The sequence below is a fragment of the Rutilus rutilus genome (genome assembly GCF_951802725.1).
Source record: "Rutilus rutilus genome assembly, chromosome: 25".
Classification (NCBI taxonomy): domain Eukaryota; kingdom Metazoa; phylum Chordata; class Actinopteri; order Cypriniformes; family Leuciscidae; genus Rutilus; species Rutilus rutilus.
This window is the reverse complement of record NC_140229.1, coordinates 16,561,794-16,578,576: the sequence shown is the minus strand read 5'-3', so window position 1 is coordinate 16,578,576 and position 16,783 is coordinate 16,561,794. Positions and strand designations below refer to the sequence as shown.

The 16,783-nt window shown below is 37.2% G+C and overlaps 2 protein-coding genes across 2 annotated transcripts; both read left to right on the top strand.

The window, feature by feature from the left end:
- Window positions 1-5,077: 5,077 nt before the first annotated feature.
- On the top strand, window positions 5,078-9,469 carry tmem88a (transmembrane protein 88 a). Its single transcript, XM_084401413.1, has 3 exons — window positions 5,078-5,435; window positions 7,299-7,709; window positions 8,767-9,469. The coding sequence occupies exons 2-3, from the start codon at window positions 7,329-7,331 to the stop codon at window positions 9,046-9,048; spliced, it is 663 nt and encodes a 220-aa protein (XP_084257539.1). The 5' UTR covers window positions 5,078-5,435; window positions 7,299-7,328; the 3' UTR covers window positions 9,049-9,469.
- A 365-nt stretch (window positions 9,470-9,834) lies between these two features.
- On the top strand, window positions 9,835-13,594 carry LOC311284811 (uncharacterized protein). The gene is made up of 2 exons (XM_084400023.1): window positions 9,835-10,621; window positions 12,943-13,594. The coding sequence occupies exons 1-2, from the start codon at window positions 10,381-10,383 to the stop codon at window positions 13,095-13,097; spliced, it is 396 nt and encodes a 131-aa protein (XP_084256149.1). The 5' UTR covers window positions 9,835-10,380; the 3' UTR covers window positions 13,098-13,594.
- Window positions 13,595-16,783: the final 3,189 nt, after the last annotated feature.

Sequence of the window (16,783 nt, the reverse complement as noted above, 5' to 3'; positions counted from 1 at the left end):
TAAAAATGACGCGGAAATGGCAGTGAGTACGATTTTTTATTGAACATATTGCCATAAGTAGCTCTCTAACAGAGTTCATTGTAAAGTATTATTTTGAAGGGTCACAGTAATTTCATTATGGTTGTTGTTGTAGCACTGTGCTGGAATTTATTTTCAAGTTAGTACTATGTCTATTAATGGGTATGAAGTATACATCTTCAGCTAGTCAGCTTGAGATCCTTTTCAAACTGGTTATATCTCTTACGGTGCGTGTCCACTGGCATGGAGCGAGCGTTTTCACGATCGTTTCCGCGTTTTGTCTCAGCCCGCCCAGTTACATCCGGTGCTGCGTTGGAAGCCATTTTTGCAGTCGGTGGAGATAATGGTAAATTACACTCGCTGTTTACAAGAACTTCCAGCGGTTAACGTGAATGATGTTAACAATATTGTGAGGCAGTTAGCTGTCACACCTATGAGTAAGAAAGTGAGTATTCTCTCATATCATGCGAAATCCAACTAGCGAAATTGTAGGGATGGCTGACGCGAAACAGTCGTTCCGAAGCTTTGCGAGATCCCGAAGCGCAGATGCTTCGAAACACTGATCCGAAAGCGTGATTCAAAACACCCATGTCACGTGACTATGGCCAAACGAAGCCTCGAAGTGTTTCACCAGAGAATGTCTAATAAGGCGAGAAGTTTCACTCTCAGTACACTTCCGGCTTCTGAACTGGTTGCAGTTCCACTCTGATTCCATATGAGGGCGCTCACAGGACGAGTGCAGAATGAATGGAGGTCTATGGCAGTATACCCATCAAAATCCACTTTTCTCAGGATATAATTTTTTGTCTAGTAATTTGAATGTTGTATTCGAAAGGAGATGCAAAGAAATTACACATTGCTGGGTGTTAGATTTTTTAGAGTCACTTATTTGCTTAAAAAAATGTTTTAAAGTGTCAATGACGTCATACACATCGTACGACCAGAGATACTGCTTTACGGCAATCCTTCAGTCACTCTGGTGCTTTCGCGCTCTGCACTCTCTTTTCTCTCAAGGCATCGACAACACAGCTGACACAGGTAAATACACGTGCTAGACGAGTTTTTGTTTTGTTTGTTTCTGGTCCTGCTTCGGATGCCACGATGCCATCAAGCGGTATCTCTGGTCGTAATCAGTCCTTCACTGACCAATCAGCGTTCATTAGCAGAATGCTAGCGTGTTATGGGCAACAACAACTCAACCTGTAAGAAATCGAAAGGACTTAAGTACTCATTCATTCAACTTTTGACCTATAACCCATGTTGAACTTGCAAAACCTACTATCGAATCTGAGATTTCTCAACGGCAATCGGGTGAAAGAGACAAATTTAGCCGTCTAGCCCCATAGACTCCCATTCATTCTCCACTCATGGGCGATCATCCCCAGTGGAACTCTGGTGGAACTACAACCAAAATTCGGTACAATAGGACTTAATAGGGAGTGGGCAGGCTCTCCGTAGACGGGTTCTGGTTTTACTAAGTGTTTCATCAGGTGTGGTCCGCCGAATCAGCGTTTGATTGACACGGACGGGAACAGACCACACAATCGCACATCTGTATAAAAGTGAAATCAACGCATATTGATCTCGTGGGTTTTTGTGAGAGGAGTTTTGGTGATATAGTGACATAGTAGGCTAAGTCCTTCCACAGCAGAGAAATTAATATTTTTGAATAAAAATCTCAAAAAAAGTGAGACATTGTGGCTTGATTTCTTTTATTAATATTCATTTTGCAGGACCAAAATAACATTATGCACAGTGAGGAGCCTATAGGTTACAAGCTTCACATATTAGAAAAATACAATACTAAAAAAAAAAAAAAAATTTTAATGGCTCATCAAGGTTGTTTCAGATCAACACCTGCAAGTGACCACTAGGTGTCACCGTTGAGATGGGTGTCGGATTGATTCGAAGCCTCGAAACAATATGGCCCATTTGGTTCAACTGTTTCATTGCTTCACGAAGCCTCAATCTGCCCACCATTACAAAATTGTTTCTAAAATCGTTGTCTCCGTTTCTGAGAAAATTAATTTTATGAAAGTTTTGCCGCTAGTACACTTCGCTACAGAACGCGCCAAGCGGAAGTAAAGACGCTGGCTGAGATTCTACCGGAAATACGTCAGCAGCGTTCGTGCATAGAGTGTATTCTTTCCAATGGAAGTTGAGCTTCACGCTCGCGCAGTGCATTGTGGGATTGACAGCGGACCGGAGAAAGCGTTTAGAGCGTCAAAAGGTTGGGCAGTTCTCTACTCAGATGGAAATATCAAGCGAAAGGTTCGGGATATGTTACGTCTGTCTTGAGAGTTTAAACATAATGCAAATTGTGCTGGAGTTTATGCTGGATTTAGAGCCTAAACCATTTTGTTTACAAATTAGACGCTTTGCAGTTGTTCTATATGTTAAATATTTCATTTTGGATGTGTTCATTGTGATTATACTGGCTGGGTTTATAAAAATTTACAGGATATCTTTGCTTGGGGCATTTGGAAACAAAGCTTGTCTATTTCCGAATGTAATCGCGTGCATCTCTGATGATTATACTGTGTGTGTTGAAAAAAGAAAAACATAGATTAAACACACTTGCAACACACACCCCAAAGCGGAGACGCACTGAGCGGAGTTTTGCCGCTGTAGTGGACACACACCGTTCTTGTAGTGTTTTATGAGCAGTAGAATAACCATATTCATCCGCACAATCACGCAGAACCGAAGCACAACCCAAATAATGTTCTTCCGCAAAATGCATGCAGTTCTTTTTAACCGCTGAAGGGCCATAGTGTACCTTTAAGTATATATTATACTATACTTACCTATGTAGGCTACTAGGGGTGGAATGGTACATGTATTCGTATTGAACCGGTTCGGTGCTTAAATTTACACGGAGAATACACGGTATAAAAATAAATAAAACTCGCGTGCAAATTAATTAATGTAATGTGGAACTACTGTTAGATACGCGGGTTATTTAGGGACACCTAATCTGTAGCCCCGCCTTAGCTCTGAAGCAGGCTGTGATGTAAAGATTGCAATGCTGAGAGGGAGAGAGGTAGCCTGGTAATACCAAACTCTGCTACTTCGCTTTGCTTCGTAGACAGAGTCTGGCATGGCATAATTGAAAAGCGTTTTCTTTCTCGCGGGGAGGCGCTTGTCTGAAGTTTAAATCATTGGTTCCCGTAAGCCAATCACATAACGTTTGGTTATGGCGTGTGTTATGCGCATGCTCAGCCGCATCTAACTTCCACTGTAAACACATGTAGTATGCGAAAACAAAACCATCGAGCGAAATACCGGAGTGAACATGGCTGTGAACGACTTTTGCAGTTTATGTGAAGTAAATCTACTCATCCACGGTACAATCAGTGTCTACGTCACGGCTCTCAGCCCGCCCTCTGTTCGTTGATTGGCCGGCTGTTTTCAGGCCGGAGGAAACCGGAAAGCTATTACGCTGTCTCAGACTGAGTACAGAAGCGAAATGAAATTGAGCGGAAGTAAGAAGTCTGACGTAGTCAGGCTAGGAGAGAGGCGGGCGCGATCGAAAAGTCGCAAAGTCTTTACTTAGCCTATATTTGTGTGTGTGTGTGTGTGTGTGTGTGTGTGTGTGTGTGTGTGTGTGTAAGAGGTGTGAGGCGCAGGCGCGATCGAACAGTGGAAACATAAAAACATACTCCGTCATTTTGTTTATACAGGACATCATTCAAACTGCAAAGTGTTTAAGACAGTTACTGTTAATTAAAAATTTAAGGAAAACAAATATATGAATCTGAAATGTAGCAAATTAATTTTCAATTCATTCAGGTACAATTACCAAACATATCTCAAGGTCTTTTTATTAATTTAATTAATAAACTAATTATATAAAACTATTGTCAGTGCACTACAAATAAACTGGTTCTATGCCTTTACTTTATTAATAAAACTTATTTAAAAAATACAAGGCTTAAGTAATTTATTTTCCTTTGGTGGTACAGCCTGAGACATGCACAAGCCTTCTGCATTTTTGTTTTGCTTTTCCCTCCATTGTACCGAACCGTGAACCGAGGTATGAACCGAACCGTGACTTCTGTGTATGTAGGCCTACTATCTTATTTTCTTACTTTAGTTTTATCTGATATTATATTAGTCATATATGAATTATTGTGATAACAGAATACTTCCTGATTATAACATTGAAACATTTTCTGCAAAGCTGCATTTACAATTATGTAACATTTTTTGTTATATTTGATCAGCATTTGAATTGGGCCCTGAAGAAAAAAACTCCAATATCTCTCTCAAAAACAAATCCAATCTACATGCCCTCCGCTGAAATCTCCAGAAAACATCCTCCTGGAGCCCTGTGTCCTGACAGCTCTGACACGTCCTGAGAGATATTGAACAGACATGAACTCCCCTCGCTGGAGCTGCAGCTGAACTCAAGGTGAAGTGGGAAACATCATACAAAGGGCCAACTGTTTTAGAGAGCCCTCGGTGGTGTAGACATAAGTGTAAGCCTTTACTAACTTTCATTTCATATTTGTTTTAGACTTTAACTCATCAGGGGAAATAGCTTTCTTAATCTTTTTCTGTGCCACTGGAGTTTCCTCGATCTCTTTCATATTTCACCGTTTTTTTATATGCCCCTTAATTGTGTCAAATATTTTCTTCAGGACATCAGGAGTCCTTTTATTGTGCTTGAGATGCTTGAGTGTCTGATTCTTTTCTAAGAGTGGGATGAAAATACAAAGTTCGTGATGTGTTCTTTAGGTAACTGTTCAATAATAAAATATTTGTAGGATGACGTGCTTCTAAAGATTTTTCCAGTGGTCTTCAAAGCAAAAATAAAAACGATTTTTTTTATTGGAGAACATTTTGCAAGAAAATACTCTTTGAATCTTTCTACTTCAAATAAAAAAATAGCTAACAATTTCTGAGAGAAATTTATTTTAAAGTAAACACTCTTTTGTGGAGTGTGTAACATAAGTCCAGGTCATATATCTTCTCATTGGGCAAAAAAACAACTACTCCTGGATAAGACTACACCCCCTACCCATCACCCCAAAATGCCCCAGCCAGAGCAGTGTGGGGCCAAAAAGAGAAGTGGGAGTGGAGAGATATAACTGAGTTACCAAGGCAGGACATCTTCGTCAAAGGAAGGAAAGAGCAGTGCAGGAAAGGAGGAAGAGAAAAGGCTGAAATAGAGGAGTGACCGTTCCACAGAGGTCAGTTTCAGACAGAGCCAGTGGAGATACTACAGACGGACATGAAAACTAGATAAATATAACGTATAATAAACATTATAGACCTATATAATCGTCTCAGCCAGTCTTTGAAGGATTCATCTGTTTCGTTGAGGAAAGAAAATTTTAAGTAAAGGGAAAGGTTTTTCTGCAGGAGGAAAGGTGGTTTTTCAGGGAACGGACAACCTACTCTATTATACTAATGTAAGTATAGAAGATTTTGGACTTTTTTTAACTTGTTTCATGATTTTTAAGCATATTTTTAAATGTACATGATTTTCAAAAAATTACTGTTTCATGATTTTTTTTTTATGCACATGTTTTAATATATCGTTAGCCTCATAGCATAATTGCCTAAGAAATAATTAATAAAAAAATGACTTAGGCAATTATGCTATGAGGCTAACGATTTATGTTTATTTCTGTTTGCATATTTAAATATGCAAATACATAATGTGAATTTTTATCATACAGGCATTGGATAAATAGAACACAAAGGTATTTCAGTATTATGCATTAAGACCTGGTATCTTGGAGCCATGTTAAATATTTACATTTAATCATTTAGCAGCCGCTTTTATACAAAGTTGGAGGAAAAAACTATAAAAATATAAAGTGTTTTCAATACACCAATGATAAACAATGCAATTCATAGATTAGCTCAGTTTATGCTGTTCTTTTTTCCTGGCATATCTATTGACTTTAATTCCCTAAAGACGGTCTATGTCCTGTCAAAATCCCCTTGATATATTTTGTGGAATTTCCTGATATTAGGAACCCTGAATCAGAATGTAAAAATAGTCGTGGTGGTGATTTAATCTTGGCAAATTCTTGCAATCACTTCTAAAAAATAAATTATAAATAAAGCATTTTACTATTAAAACAAAATACATCAATAAAATAAATAAAATATTAAAATAACTGTCCACCATCACTTGGATTAATACCGTTTGCACAATTCATAAATATAAAGATTATAAATTTAGAGTCTTTTGCTAATATTGTCACTTAATAAAAACACAAGTGATGTAAAGGTGATTGTGTGGGAAAGGATTTTAAATCAAGGTCTCGATAACATCTGAACTATTAATGGCAGAGTGACATCATACTTGTATTCACTAAAAATTGGGCCCACTCCAAATAAACAACATCTGTCTCTAACATCTGTCATCAATGCTACTACTACTCAATGCGTATTTTTGATCAAAAGGACTAAACAGCATAAATCAAGGGGACATTTATATTTTCCTGACATTCACTTGCTTAAGTGATCGTTGTAAACCTGTAACAAGCTGTTAAGGGCTCTTTATGACTGTTTCTTTTTAGGATGTTGCTCTTTTGGCGTTCCGCTGTTTTGTAGGATTTGTGATCTATAGTCAGCATTCAGGGTTTCCTGATGAGCCCGTTCCAAAGTTATTGTTTTGTATTTTTTGGTATCCTGGAGATCAGGGTGGGGTCAGCGGCTTAATTTCCTGATCTTCAGTATTAGTTATCACCATTTACTTTCTATACATTTCACCAGAACTTTTTTGAGAAATACAATCCACACTTTTTAAACGGTTTCCACCAACAAAATCACTTACCATAACATTTTTTTATTAAATTCAATGAATCATTTTTTTCAGTGTGTTAACATGATTGATTTGAGCATTACAAAATTCACATACTAACCATTTCTGTGTAAAGTTATATCCAATTTCACAACTTCTCTGGCACCGCACCGCCGAGACAAGGCAACACAATAAACCCTAAAACTACTGTAAAAATGATTTAAACAGCTTTACAGCTCAAATAATAAGTGTTTAACTGAAAGCAAGCCATTGTTTTGTCTCAACATTCACACTAGTAATGTATTTTTGGACACGTTTATAAAAGCTATTTAAATGCCCTAATTGAACTAAGGCCTAATCCTGGCTTAATCTAAACCCTGTCTGTGAAACCAGGCCTAGATGTTATAAACATCTAACTCCTAAAAATATAATCTGATATTGATTCATTTCATTGTTTGTGGCCATTTTAGCCATTACTGTACCATTATTAACCAATAGCCCTTATCTATCTATCTAGACAAAAACTGGACTATCATACCTGACAGGAATGATGAACGGCAAGATGAGTCTTTCCCGTAATGGTTCCTTGGAGAAACCCATCTCTCTTCAGTCCCCCACGGATCGGGGGGAGCTCGAATCCCCTCACCCGCGTCTCCATCACACCGGTTCCATCTCCTCCAGTACTCCAGCAAACCTGTCCAGCTCAGGTGTAGTGGTTCCTCCTCCGTACTCAATAGAAGGCAGTGCAGTGAACGACTCTCCTCTGGAGCTGAGGGGCTCTTTGGACTGTTGGGCCTGCTCTGTTCTGGTTACAGCACAGAATCTGGTCATCGCCGCGCTCAACGTAGGTTTGGCTGCATTTATCTTCGGCCTCATCCTCTTGCCAACGCTCATCATGGTCGTTTTTGGCTTCCTCTGCCATTCAACGGTAATTTTTTACGTTGTTACGTTTGTATAAGTAATGTTCTATAGTAAGTAGTCTTCCAATCAAAATGCACCCTATTTGCTTTTATAATGTACATTTGTAGTCTAACTGTACGTGATTCAACAATGCATGTTAGTACAAATAAAATAAAAAAAGAGTAAGATTTGAGCAAAAGAAACTAGACAATTCAAAAGTTTGAGTTAAGATTATTTAATGTTTTTGAAAGAAGTCTCTTCTGCTCACCAAGGCTGCTTTTATTTGGTTAAAAATATAGAAGAACAGTCATATTGTGAAATATTGTTACAATTTAAAATAAGTGTTTTCAATTTTAATATTTTTAAAATACAATTTGCTCCTGTGATGACAAAGCTGAATTTTCAGGATCAGTACTCCAGTCTTCAGTGTCACATGATCCTTCAGAAATCATTGCTGCTCAAGAAAGAGTAATGTCAGTGTTGAAATTGGTTGTGCTGCTTAATATTATGCATTTTTACTTTCATATTTCAGAATGACAGAGTTTATTTAAAAAATTTAAAACATTATAAATGTCTTCACTGTATTTTGGTCCTTGATGAAGTGTTCATTCCTTTGAAAAATAATCTTACTCCGAACTTTTGAAAGGTACTGTGTATATATATAATTATATTTTAATATTTTTTCTGTACTGGTCCTCACATACTGCAGTTCCACCCCAACTCCAACTTCCAACTCTCTTCCCTCGAAGGACATTAAAACATCTTAGATTACTCTAATGTCATCCAAGCACTGATGACTAAACTTCCTATATTTCAGTTCAACTAACACAAAACATCTGGGTAATAAAACTCTCACACATAATCCTCTCTTATCATTTCACTGAATCAGTGATAAGTTAACTATCTCCATCTGAGCTGTCAGTCGACTGACTCCCACTGCCTCACCAGATGCTTTTTTATTAATTATCGCAGGTCAATGTATTCATGCTCTTATCAGATCAGACAATATATTACAGGCACAATTTGTACAGTACTTTGCCCTACCTCTCTTTCTTGCTAACTGACTCTCCCCATTTGTTCCAAAGGTTCAACGCCACGGTACTTCCGTCTACTGTTCAGATCTCTTGGACGATGGAGGTTGTGTGGCTTTGCTGGTGGTGGGGTTCCTGTTGCTGGCTCCGCTCCTGGTTCTGGCTCTGGCCGCTTATTGCAGGATGGCCCGCCACCTCCAGCTGGGCCTGTGCTTCATCCCCTACAGCCGGGCCGTCTACAAGAACCTGCCTGCGTCAGGTCATCGAGGCCTGGGGGGCTGCTGTGGCCAGCAGGGGGCAGGAGAGAGCGAGGGAAAGGGAAGCGTGTGGGTTTGAGCAGCCTGAAAAACCTAAAGAAGAGCCTGGTGAATTTAATGTGAATAGCAAATGCAATAGGTCACACACAGAGCCCAAATAATACCAAACAGATGACGATACAAGCAGTGCCACGTTCTCAGCAGATTTGTCAAAATGAATTTCTTTTTACAAATTGTGCATTTATTCAGTGTTTTTTTTAGCTCTTTTTAAGTGAGTTATTTTAACTGGCTCAACCTATACAATGGTGATAAGAGGTGGGACTATTTTTTACAAATGTTTAATGTTGTTTCTTTGTCACATGTTTTTGCATTTTTGTAGGCCTATTTTAGTGAATTTTCATACATTTAACATGAATAAGAAACTATGAAGTCTTTGTAAAAAAAAATGTATTACTGTACAAACACCTCTTACTAATAAAATGAACAAAACAGTCCAACGATGAATGTATGAATTCAATTCAATCAATTCATTTTCACTTTATTGTTGGAATCACTTCCAAAAAATGGTCTCGCATCCCACAGCGTTTACTATCTTACATCAATACACATCAAATAATAAAACACAATACAATAAACACCACTTGATACAAAAACACATATAAGTAGGCTATGAAAATACACAACCAGCTACAGTGCTTTGACTTAGTCCTTTCTATTTTATAGGTTCCTGAGGCCTATACTTAAACCTGATTTATTAATTTCACCGACTGATGAACAAGATTTCTGTAATCTGTTAATTTTAGCATATTCTACTCTAAATCTTCTGTTTGAAGGCAAAAGTTGATATTCTTCATACAAAATATGTCAAAAACGGTCAATGCGTGGCAAGCTAGCAACTTCAGTGTTGATATGCCAGTCTCTCATTACACAATCACACACACACATTGTTTATACAGTTGCAATGAATTGTATTTAATAGGTAAAGCAGCTGTAAATGATTTCTGTGGCGCCAAACAAAATTACAAAAATAATTCGGTTTTTTTATATATTTTCTGGAAAGAAAAAACGTGGTGCCGTCTCTTTTCTGATTGGCTAAAAGGCGCGGGCCGCTATTAACAGCGGTTTTGCACTATTAATTACAATAATATAACTCCCTAAAAATAGAGTTCTCACTTACAATTTCCGTGATAGGCTATCTTGTCAGACACAAGTGCAAAAAAAATCCCTAACAGCTGGTTTAATGTCATTAAAGTGTTTTATGCGTTTATTGCACGCACTTTATGAAGGTTTGTTATGGCAGCTTCCTGAGAGAAAAAAAAAATGTAGCCTACTCAGTCACTTCTGAGCTCAGACGCTTTTGTTGTTGCTTTCAGGATTAGTTATTTAAAGCCTCGGCCGGTGGAAATTTCCCATGTCGTTCCGCGCACGCTCATTCAAAGCTTTAATACGCAACCGAGGTAACAGAACAGAGGGGCAGATAAGAGTCAGGACAGCATCATCAGACATTATCCGTCGGGAATGCTCGCTGCTCGCTGCCCTAACACGATCTCTGCAGGGACCAACACGAGCACAATCTCATGGAGCCAGAGTTTCAAACGAAGCAAATCAGTCAGATCATTGGATGAGAGGCGCGCCACTTTGTTTCTCTACAGGTACGTTTGGAACAAGTGCTGTTTAAAGTGTCATTAAATGGAATGTGTGACGTGGGCAAAGTGTTTTGAAAAAGAAAAAGAAAAAACTTTTTAACTTATATGCAGTATGCAGAAATGTTTAAGTGCTTGGCATAATAATAGGCTTATTTGACCTAAATACGGTTATATGATACTTTAACGTGCACATTTTCATTTCCTGTTACCCGAAATTTTAATTATATAGTCTCTAGACAATGCAGATCTACTAAGTATTTTAAGAGTTTATTATTATTTAGAAGTCTGCTATATTTGACTAATTTGTATGTTATAAACAATGTGTTTCTCTCAATGATGGGCTCATGTTTATCTGGATTTGCACCCATTTGATCTGTGATGTCACAGTCGCTCTAGTTTGATTTTCTTAAATGAGGGATTAGCCTGTCCTCGGTGGAGTTTTATGTAAGACACCTTTCACAGAACGACAAAGCATCTTTCTCGTGCATCTCTAGGCTGTCCGGTGCTTAAGGGATCATTGACCACTGGAATGCAAAGGGTCTTGGCTAGTTTCTAACTACTGATGTCAGGGATGTCCCACACATATATATATATATATATATATATATATATATATATATATATATATATATATATATATATATATATATATGGCATCCCTGACATCAGCAGTTAGAAACTATTTATATATAATACTATATAGTAGCATGCAGTTGTGTTCTGAAAGAGGAGGCAAAGTTCTGTTTTTTTTTCTTCTTTTATTTAAAAAAAAATCATGTTTTTCAGCATTTTTTACATTTATTCAACAATAATAAGGCAGTAACAATTTTAAAAATATATTTTTATTTGTGAACAGATGTTCAGCTGTTCTTTTTAATAGAACAAATCATTTTCAGATCATCAGTCATGCTCGGTGAACACAGTCTGTCCCAGACACAAAGATGTTTCTTTAATTTCTCCAAGCTGATTGCTCATTAAAAAAAAACAGTCATCATGTTTTCAGGCCATTTCAAGTTTGATTTTGATGTGACATAAAGCAGTGGTATCTAAGTGGGTTAGTTGTTTACTTACTTTTTGATTAGTTTTCCCATTAACACCATCATTTTGTTTATTCAGGCCAATTCGAGAACGCACACGAAAACAAGAGGCAGGATTTATCGCACGAACCAATCATATTCAATCATATCCAGTTATTGCGTGATGGAGGCATTGCCTCCTTTCACGTGACTTTCCCCAATTCATTCTCAATTACCCCCCATCAAACCCACCGCACGCTTTAGGGGGTCTGTTGAAAGTCAATGGGCTCAGAAGAGGCAAGAGAGACACAGACTTGAGCTGGAATTTTACCTGCTGGTGTCGGTGTTGGACAGTGTCATTTTAGAAAAACAAGAGATTGCGTTGTTTTATTTTCGTAAAATGGATTTTCTTATCCAAATTTTTGAGGAGACACTGCCTCCCTGGCCTCCTCAGAGGAAACCTCCCCTGACATATATATATATATATATATATATATATATATATATATATATATATTGTATTTACAAAGGAATATCATCAGTAAAATAAATTGTGCTGTGCATAGTATATATATATATGCGCAGCACAATTTATTTTACTGATGACATTCCTTTGTAAATACAATACATTTGTCACATCTTGAACATTTTAACGATTTACAGATGACAAAATAAATCATAGTCCCATTCTGCTAAATAAATGGGTGGAGCTGCTCATTATTTACGTGACAGAAGTGTTGCGTTATTATATAGCGGTTCTCTTCCTGTAGTTAAGATTTATGTGTTCGACTGACATTGTGGCTAATTGTGGAGTCAGAGCTGGTTGTTCTTGGTCGGTTGTTCCAGCCTTTCAAAGTGGGCCAGGGAACACAACTCTGTGCCCCGCTCAAGTGATATACCGTAAAGTGCAAGTCTCAGACACGACTGAGGATTAATCCTCTCAGGATGAATGAGCTCTTTGTTTCTTTGAGCCATTATTAGCAATCTCCTGCTTTCACCTCTCGGCTAATGTTCCGGTCGGAGAAGCGAGATAAGCTTGAAGAAACAAACACAATGGCATTGAAACTCCATGTTCTTCAGTCAGTAGATCTTATACATTATGTTCTCTCTCCAGATCTCTAGATTGGGTAAACCATGGGTAAAAAAGTCTTGCAGTGTTTTCCCTGGTACAAGCGCTGTAAAGACCGGGGTAAAGGCAGGCTGTGCCCTCCTCCACCTGGTAAGTTGCATTGTTGACCAAACTTAATGAAGGTATAAGTCAAACCATCTTTCAACACTCGATATTCATTTTCTCTCTCTCTGCATTCACAGTGCCATCTGTTGAGGTGCAACCTGGCTTCTCTCCAACAGTCTCCTGGGGTTACGACGTAGAGGAAAGCGCCACACATCCCGTCTATTTTTCCCACAAAGCACGAGTAGTTTATCGCCACCAGATGGATGGCAATATTATCGATGCCACCTGCTGACCTCTGGGCTCCTTTCCCAGAATCCCTTGCCTTGTACCTGTAGAACTCCAGAACTGTGTAGAGGAGCGTCTACTAGACCCTTTCGTCGTGTGTAATTTAACTAAATCTTTTATATTTAGTAAAGATGTCACAGTGTTTCCTCTGGTTCCTCCATCCTCTTGCCAGACCTGGCATTCACCTGTCTTGTACTTACTGTGTTGAAATGAAATGAAATGTTTCAAGGGAGACAGAGTGATGCAGGCCACGTGGAACTGAAAAACAAGGACTGAGCTGGATGTTGTAAATTAATACAATGTATGTGCATTTTGTCATGATATCTGGTCCTGAATGTATGATTTCCTGTTGTTTTTTTTAGATGACAAAATGGGGTTTTCAGAGGTTCATGATTGCATTCAGGAAAAAGATAACATTTTGTACTAATCACTGGAATTCTAATATAAAATGTATATGTTTAGTAATTATTATTATATATTTTGTTTAATTGTTCTCTGATTCTGTTAAAGGAGATTGAGTCTTGAATAAAATAGTTTATAGTGAATATATATATATATATATATATATTTATTGTTGATTTTAGTCATTTTCATTCAAATGCAGTTTCTGTTTTGGGGATGAATATGTGCTTGATTGTCATAAAAATTTAAATAAATAATATGCATTTAGACTGTACTAAATGAAATTATCTGCAAAATGTTTACTTTGTATAACATATATTTTTCCAACCACTATGAGAGTAATGTTAGATGTATAAACCTGAAAAAAAAATAGCCTCTAAAAATATATATTAGATAATAATATAACTTATTATATAGATATAAATATTCTAATAATAATAAAATATTTAATATTAACATTTTTAAAAGTACTCTATATGTGTAACTTTTGGCCCCAAGTGGTTAAATAAACTGCATGTTGATTCTCATTTCATTACGAGCTCTATTGACGTCTTTTTGCCAGAAGACTCCCCTCCGTTTTTTAAAACGGGCGATTCAAGGTTCGAGATTTAGCGTGCTCGCATATAAACCTTTCTCTCGCTTGTTGTGATAACCTATGCAACGCCCACACCATACACGCGTCAAAGTAGAAAGAGCAACTTTTCTCTTTTTACAATTATGAGACACCTACGAACGAGTGAAATTTGGTGTACGTAATTTCCCGCCAAAACCATCCCGACAGAAAAATATAAACACTCATAATAGGCTTAACATAGTGAACCAAGATGAGACATAACACATTTTAGATGATTGATAATGTATTGACTCACTATTTAAATTTAGTTAATTTTGAACACAAATAGTTACATTGTGTAGCCTACCTTTAACTGTACAGTTTAGCGAGACCAAACAAACTCGAAACATTTTAAAAAAGAAAGATTGTGCAAACAAACATTTAAAATAACTGTTTAAAATGTTACATTTAAAACATGACATTGACATTCTCTTGACAGATTTTGTGAGATTCACCCTTTTAATTTTCAAGTCTGAGGGTGTTTTGCTACATACATATTTAAAGGACTAAATCAGCCATAGTGGTGTGTATTGACTTTTAACTTACAGTAAAGACATTATTTGTTTAACCTGTCAGGTCAATGCTTCAAAATAAAAGCCCTCAGACAACAACAACAGGGTATATTATAGTCTGTGTATGTGTTTTTAAATTATAATATAATAATTTAAACTTTACTTTTTAATTGTTTGTTTGTATTGCATCCTATCATTTATGAAAACACAATATATGAACTTATATATTCTTTGCTGGTACGGTTTCATCCTCTCCTTTAATCTGCAATGTATTGACTCAAGACTAAAGATACCTTGGATGTTTTGGCACTTCTAAAATGTTCTCTTCATAATCCTAAATCCTGGGATAAACATTAAAATGATCTGGCTGGGTATTTACTGTCATGCAATATCTAATATTTAATTTCACAGTGTAAACACAAAACCATTACCCAGAGTTCCGATAAGAGATGGCAGAGTGTCCCTTTGTCGTCAGGGAGGACGCAGAGAGGGCAGACAGGATATAAATTCCCTGGTTGCCAGACATAGGACGAGAATTAGCTTCATTGTGCCTTTGCAAGTCATTATCCGCTTTAAGTAGGTCTCAGTGACGTTGATGGATGTCTCTAAAGCGTCTGATGTCTGTGATGATAGGCCTATAATAGCCTATAACCTCTCTTAAGATTGTATGATGCACATATGAAGCTGACATGTTATTTTTATGCAGAGCTGCAGTTATAAATTGTTTTTGAGTCCAAATTTCAGACACTAGATGACGCTACAAACCTATGATTTTAACTAGAGAGACTGGGGTAGGCTACATTATGTAACCAGGTACATTTGCTGTTGGGTTTGTAGAATGATGGGAATCCTTCACTGCCCACAAAGCCTGCATGCAATTTGATTTGGTTCTGCTTCGGCTTTGCGTGACTGACAGCGCGGATGAATATGACCTTTAAAGAACTCTGTTAATGAGCTACTAATGGAAATTAATCTGTTATAAAATAGCCTACTTTACTCCAAGCCCATGTTGATTCTCTTGTTATTACGAGCTCTGCCGCGTTCTCTTTTTTAGCCAGCAGACTCTTATTTGCTCGACTATTTTCTAAAAACAAACGTTCGAGATTTTGGGTACTCCACGTCAACCTTTCTCGCTAACAAACTAACACTCCCACACCATACACACGTCAAAGTAGCCAGACCAACTTTTCTCTATTTGAGAAACTATTTGAGATTACATAATACGGAAACAGCACTATTAAAGGTAACACATGATCTGATATTAAATACAGATAAAGGTAATTCACCAGTTTTAATCCTCTTGGATCTAAGTGCAGCATTCAACACGGTTGATCATTGTATTCTTTTAAACAGACTGGAAAAGCTCGTAGGTCTCTCTGGTAATGTTTTAAATTGGTTCAAAACATATATTACAGAAACAAACTTTTTAGTTAATATATTAGGTGACTGTCTCTCAAAGACATATATTACATGGTGTTCCACAAGGATCAATTCTTGGGCCAGTTTTATTTTCATTATACATGCTCCCTTTGGGCAGCATAATTCAGAAATATGACATGAATTATCATCTTTATACTGATGATATACAATTATACATTTCAGTTGAGTTCAGAGACTGTTGTATTAAGGAGGTTGTCTGACTGTCTGTCCAGTGTTGTAAAGTGGATGAACACAATTTTTTTTTTAATTGAATGAAGAAAATACTAAAATTCTTATTGTGGGCTCAAAACATGAGCGGGAGAGGATAGAAGCTGGGTTGGGCTCCTTATCGCTACAATCTAAAAAAGAAGTTAAGAACCTGGGCGTCATTATGGACTGTGACCTTAGTTTTAAGTCTCATATTAATCAAGTGACAAAAACATGTTTTTATCATTTGAGAAATATTGCCAAGATATGTCCTTTTTAGAAGGAGAGAGCATATTACACCGGTTTTAATGGAACTGCATTGGTTACCAGTTCATCAAAGAATTGATTTTAAGGTTCTTTTATTAGTTTATGAAAACACTGCACAATCTGGCACCTCTATACATTTCAGACTGTCTGTTGAGATATGTCCCGAATCGTAGTTTAAGATCCTCTAGTGCTAGCCTTCTTGCACATTATACAGTAAAGCATAAACGATCTGGTGGTACTTCTTTCAGCCACTATGCTCCAAAAATTTGGAAT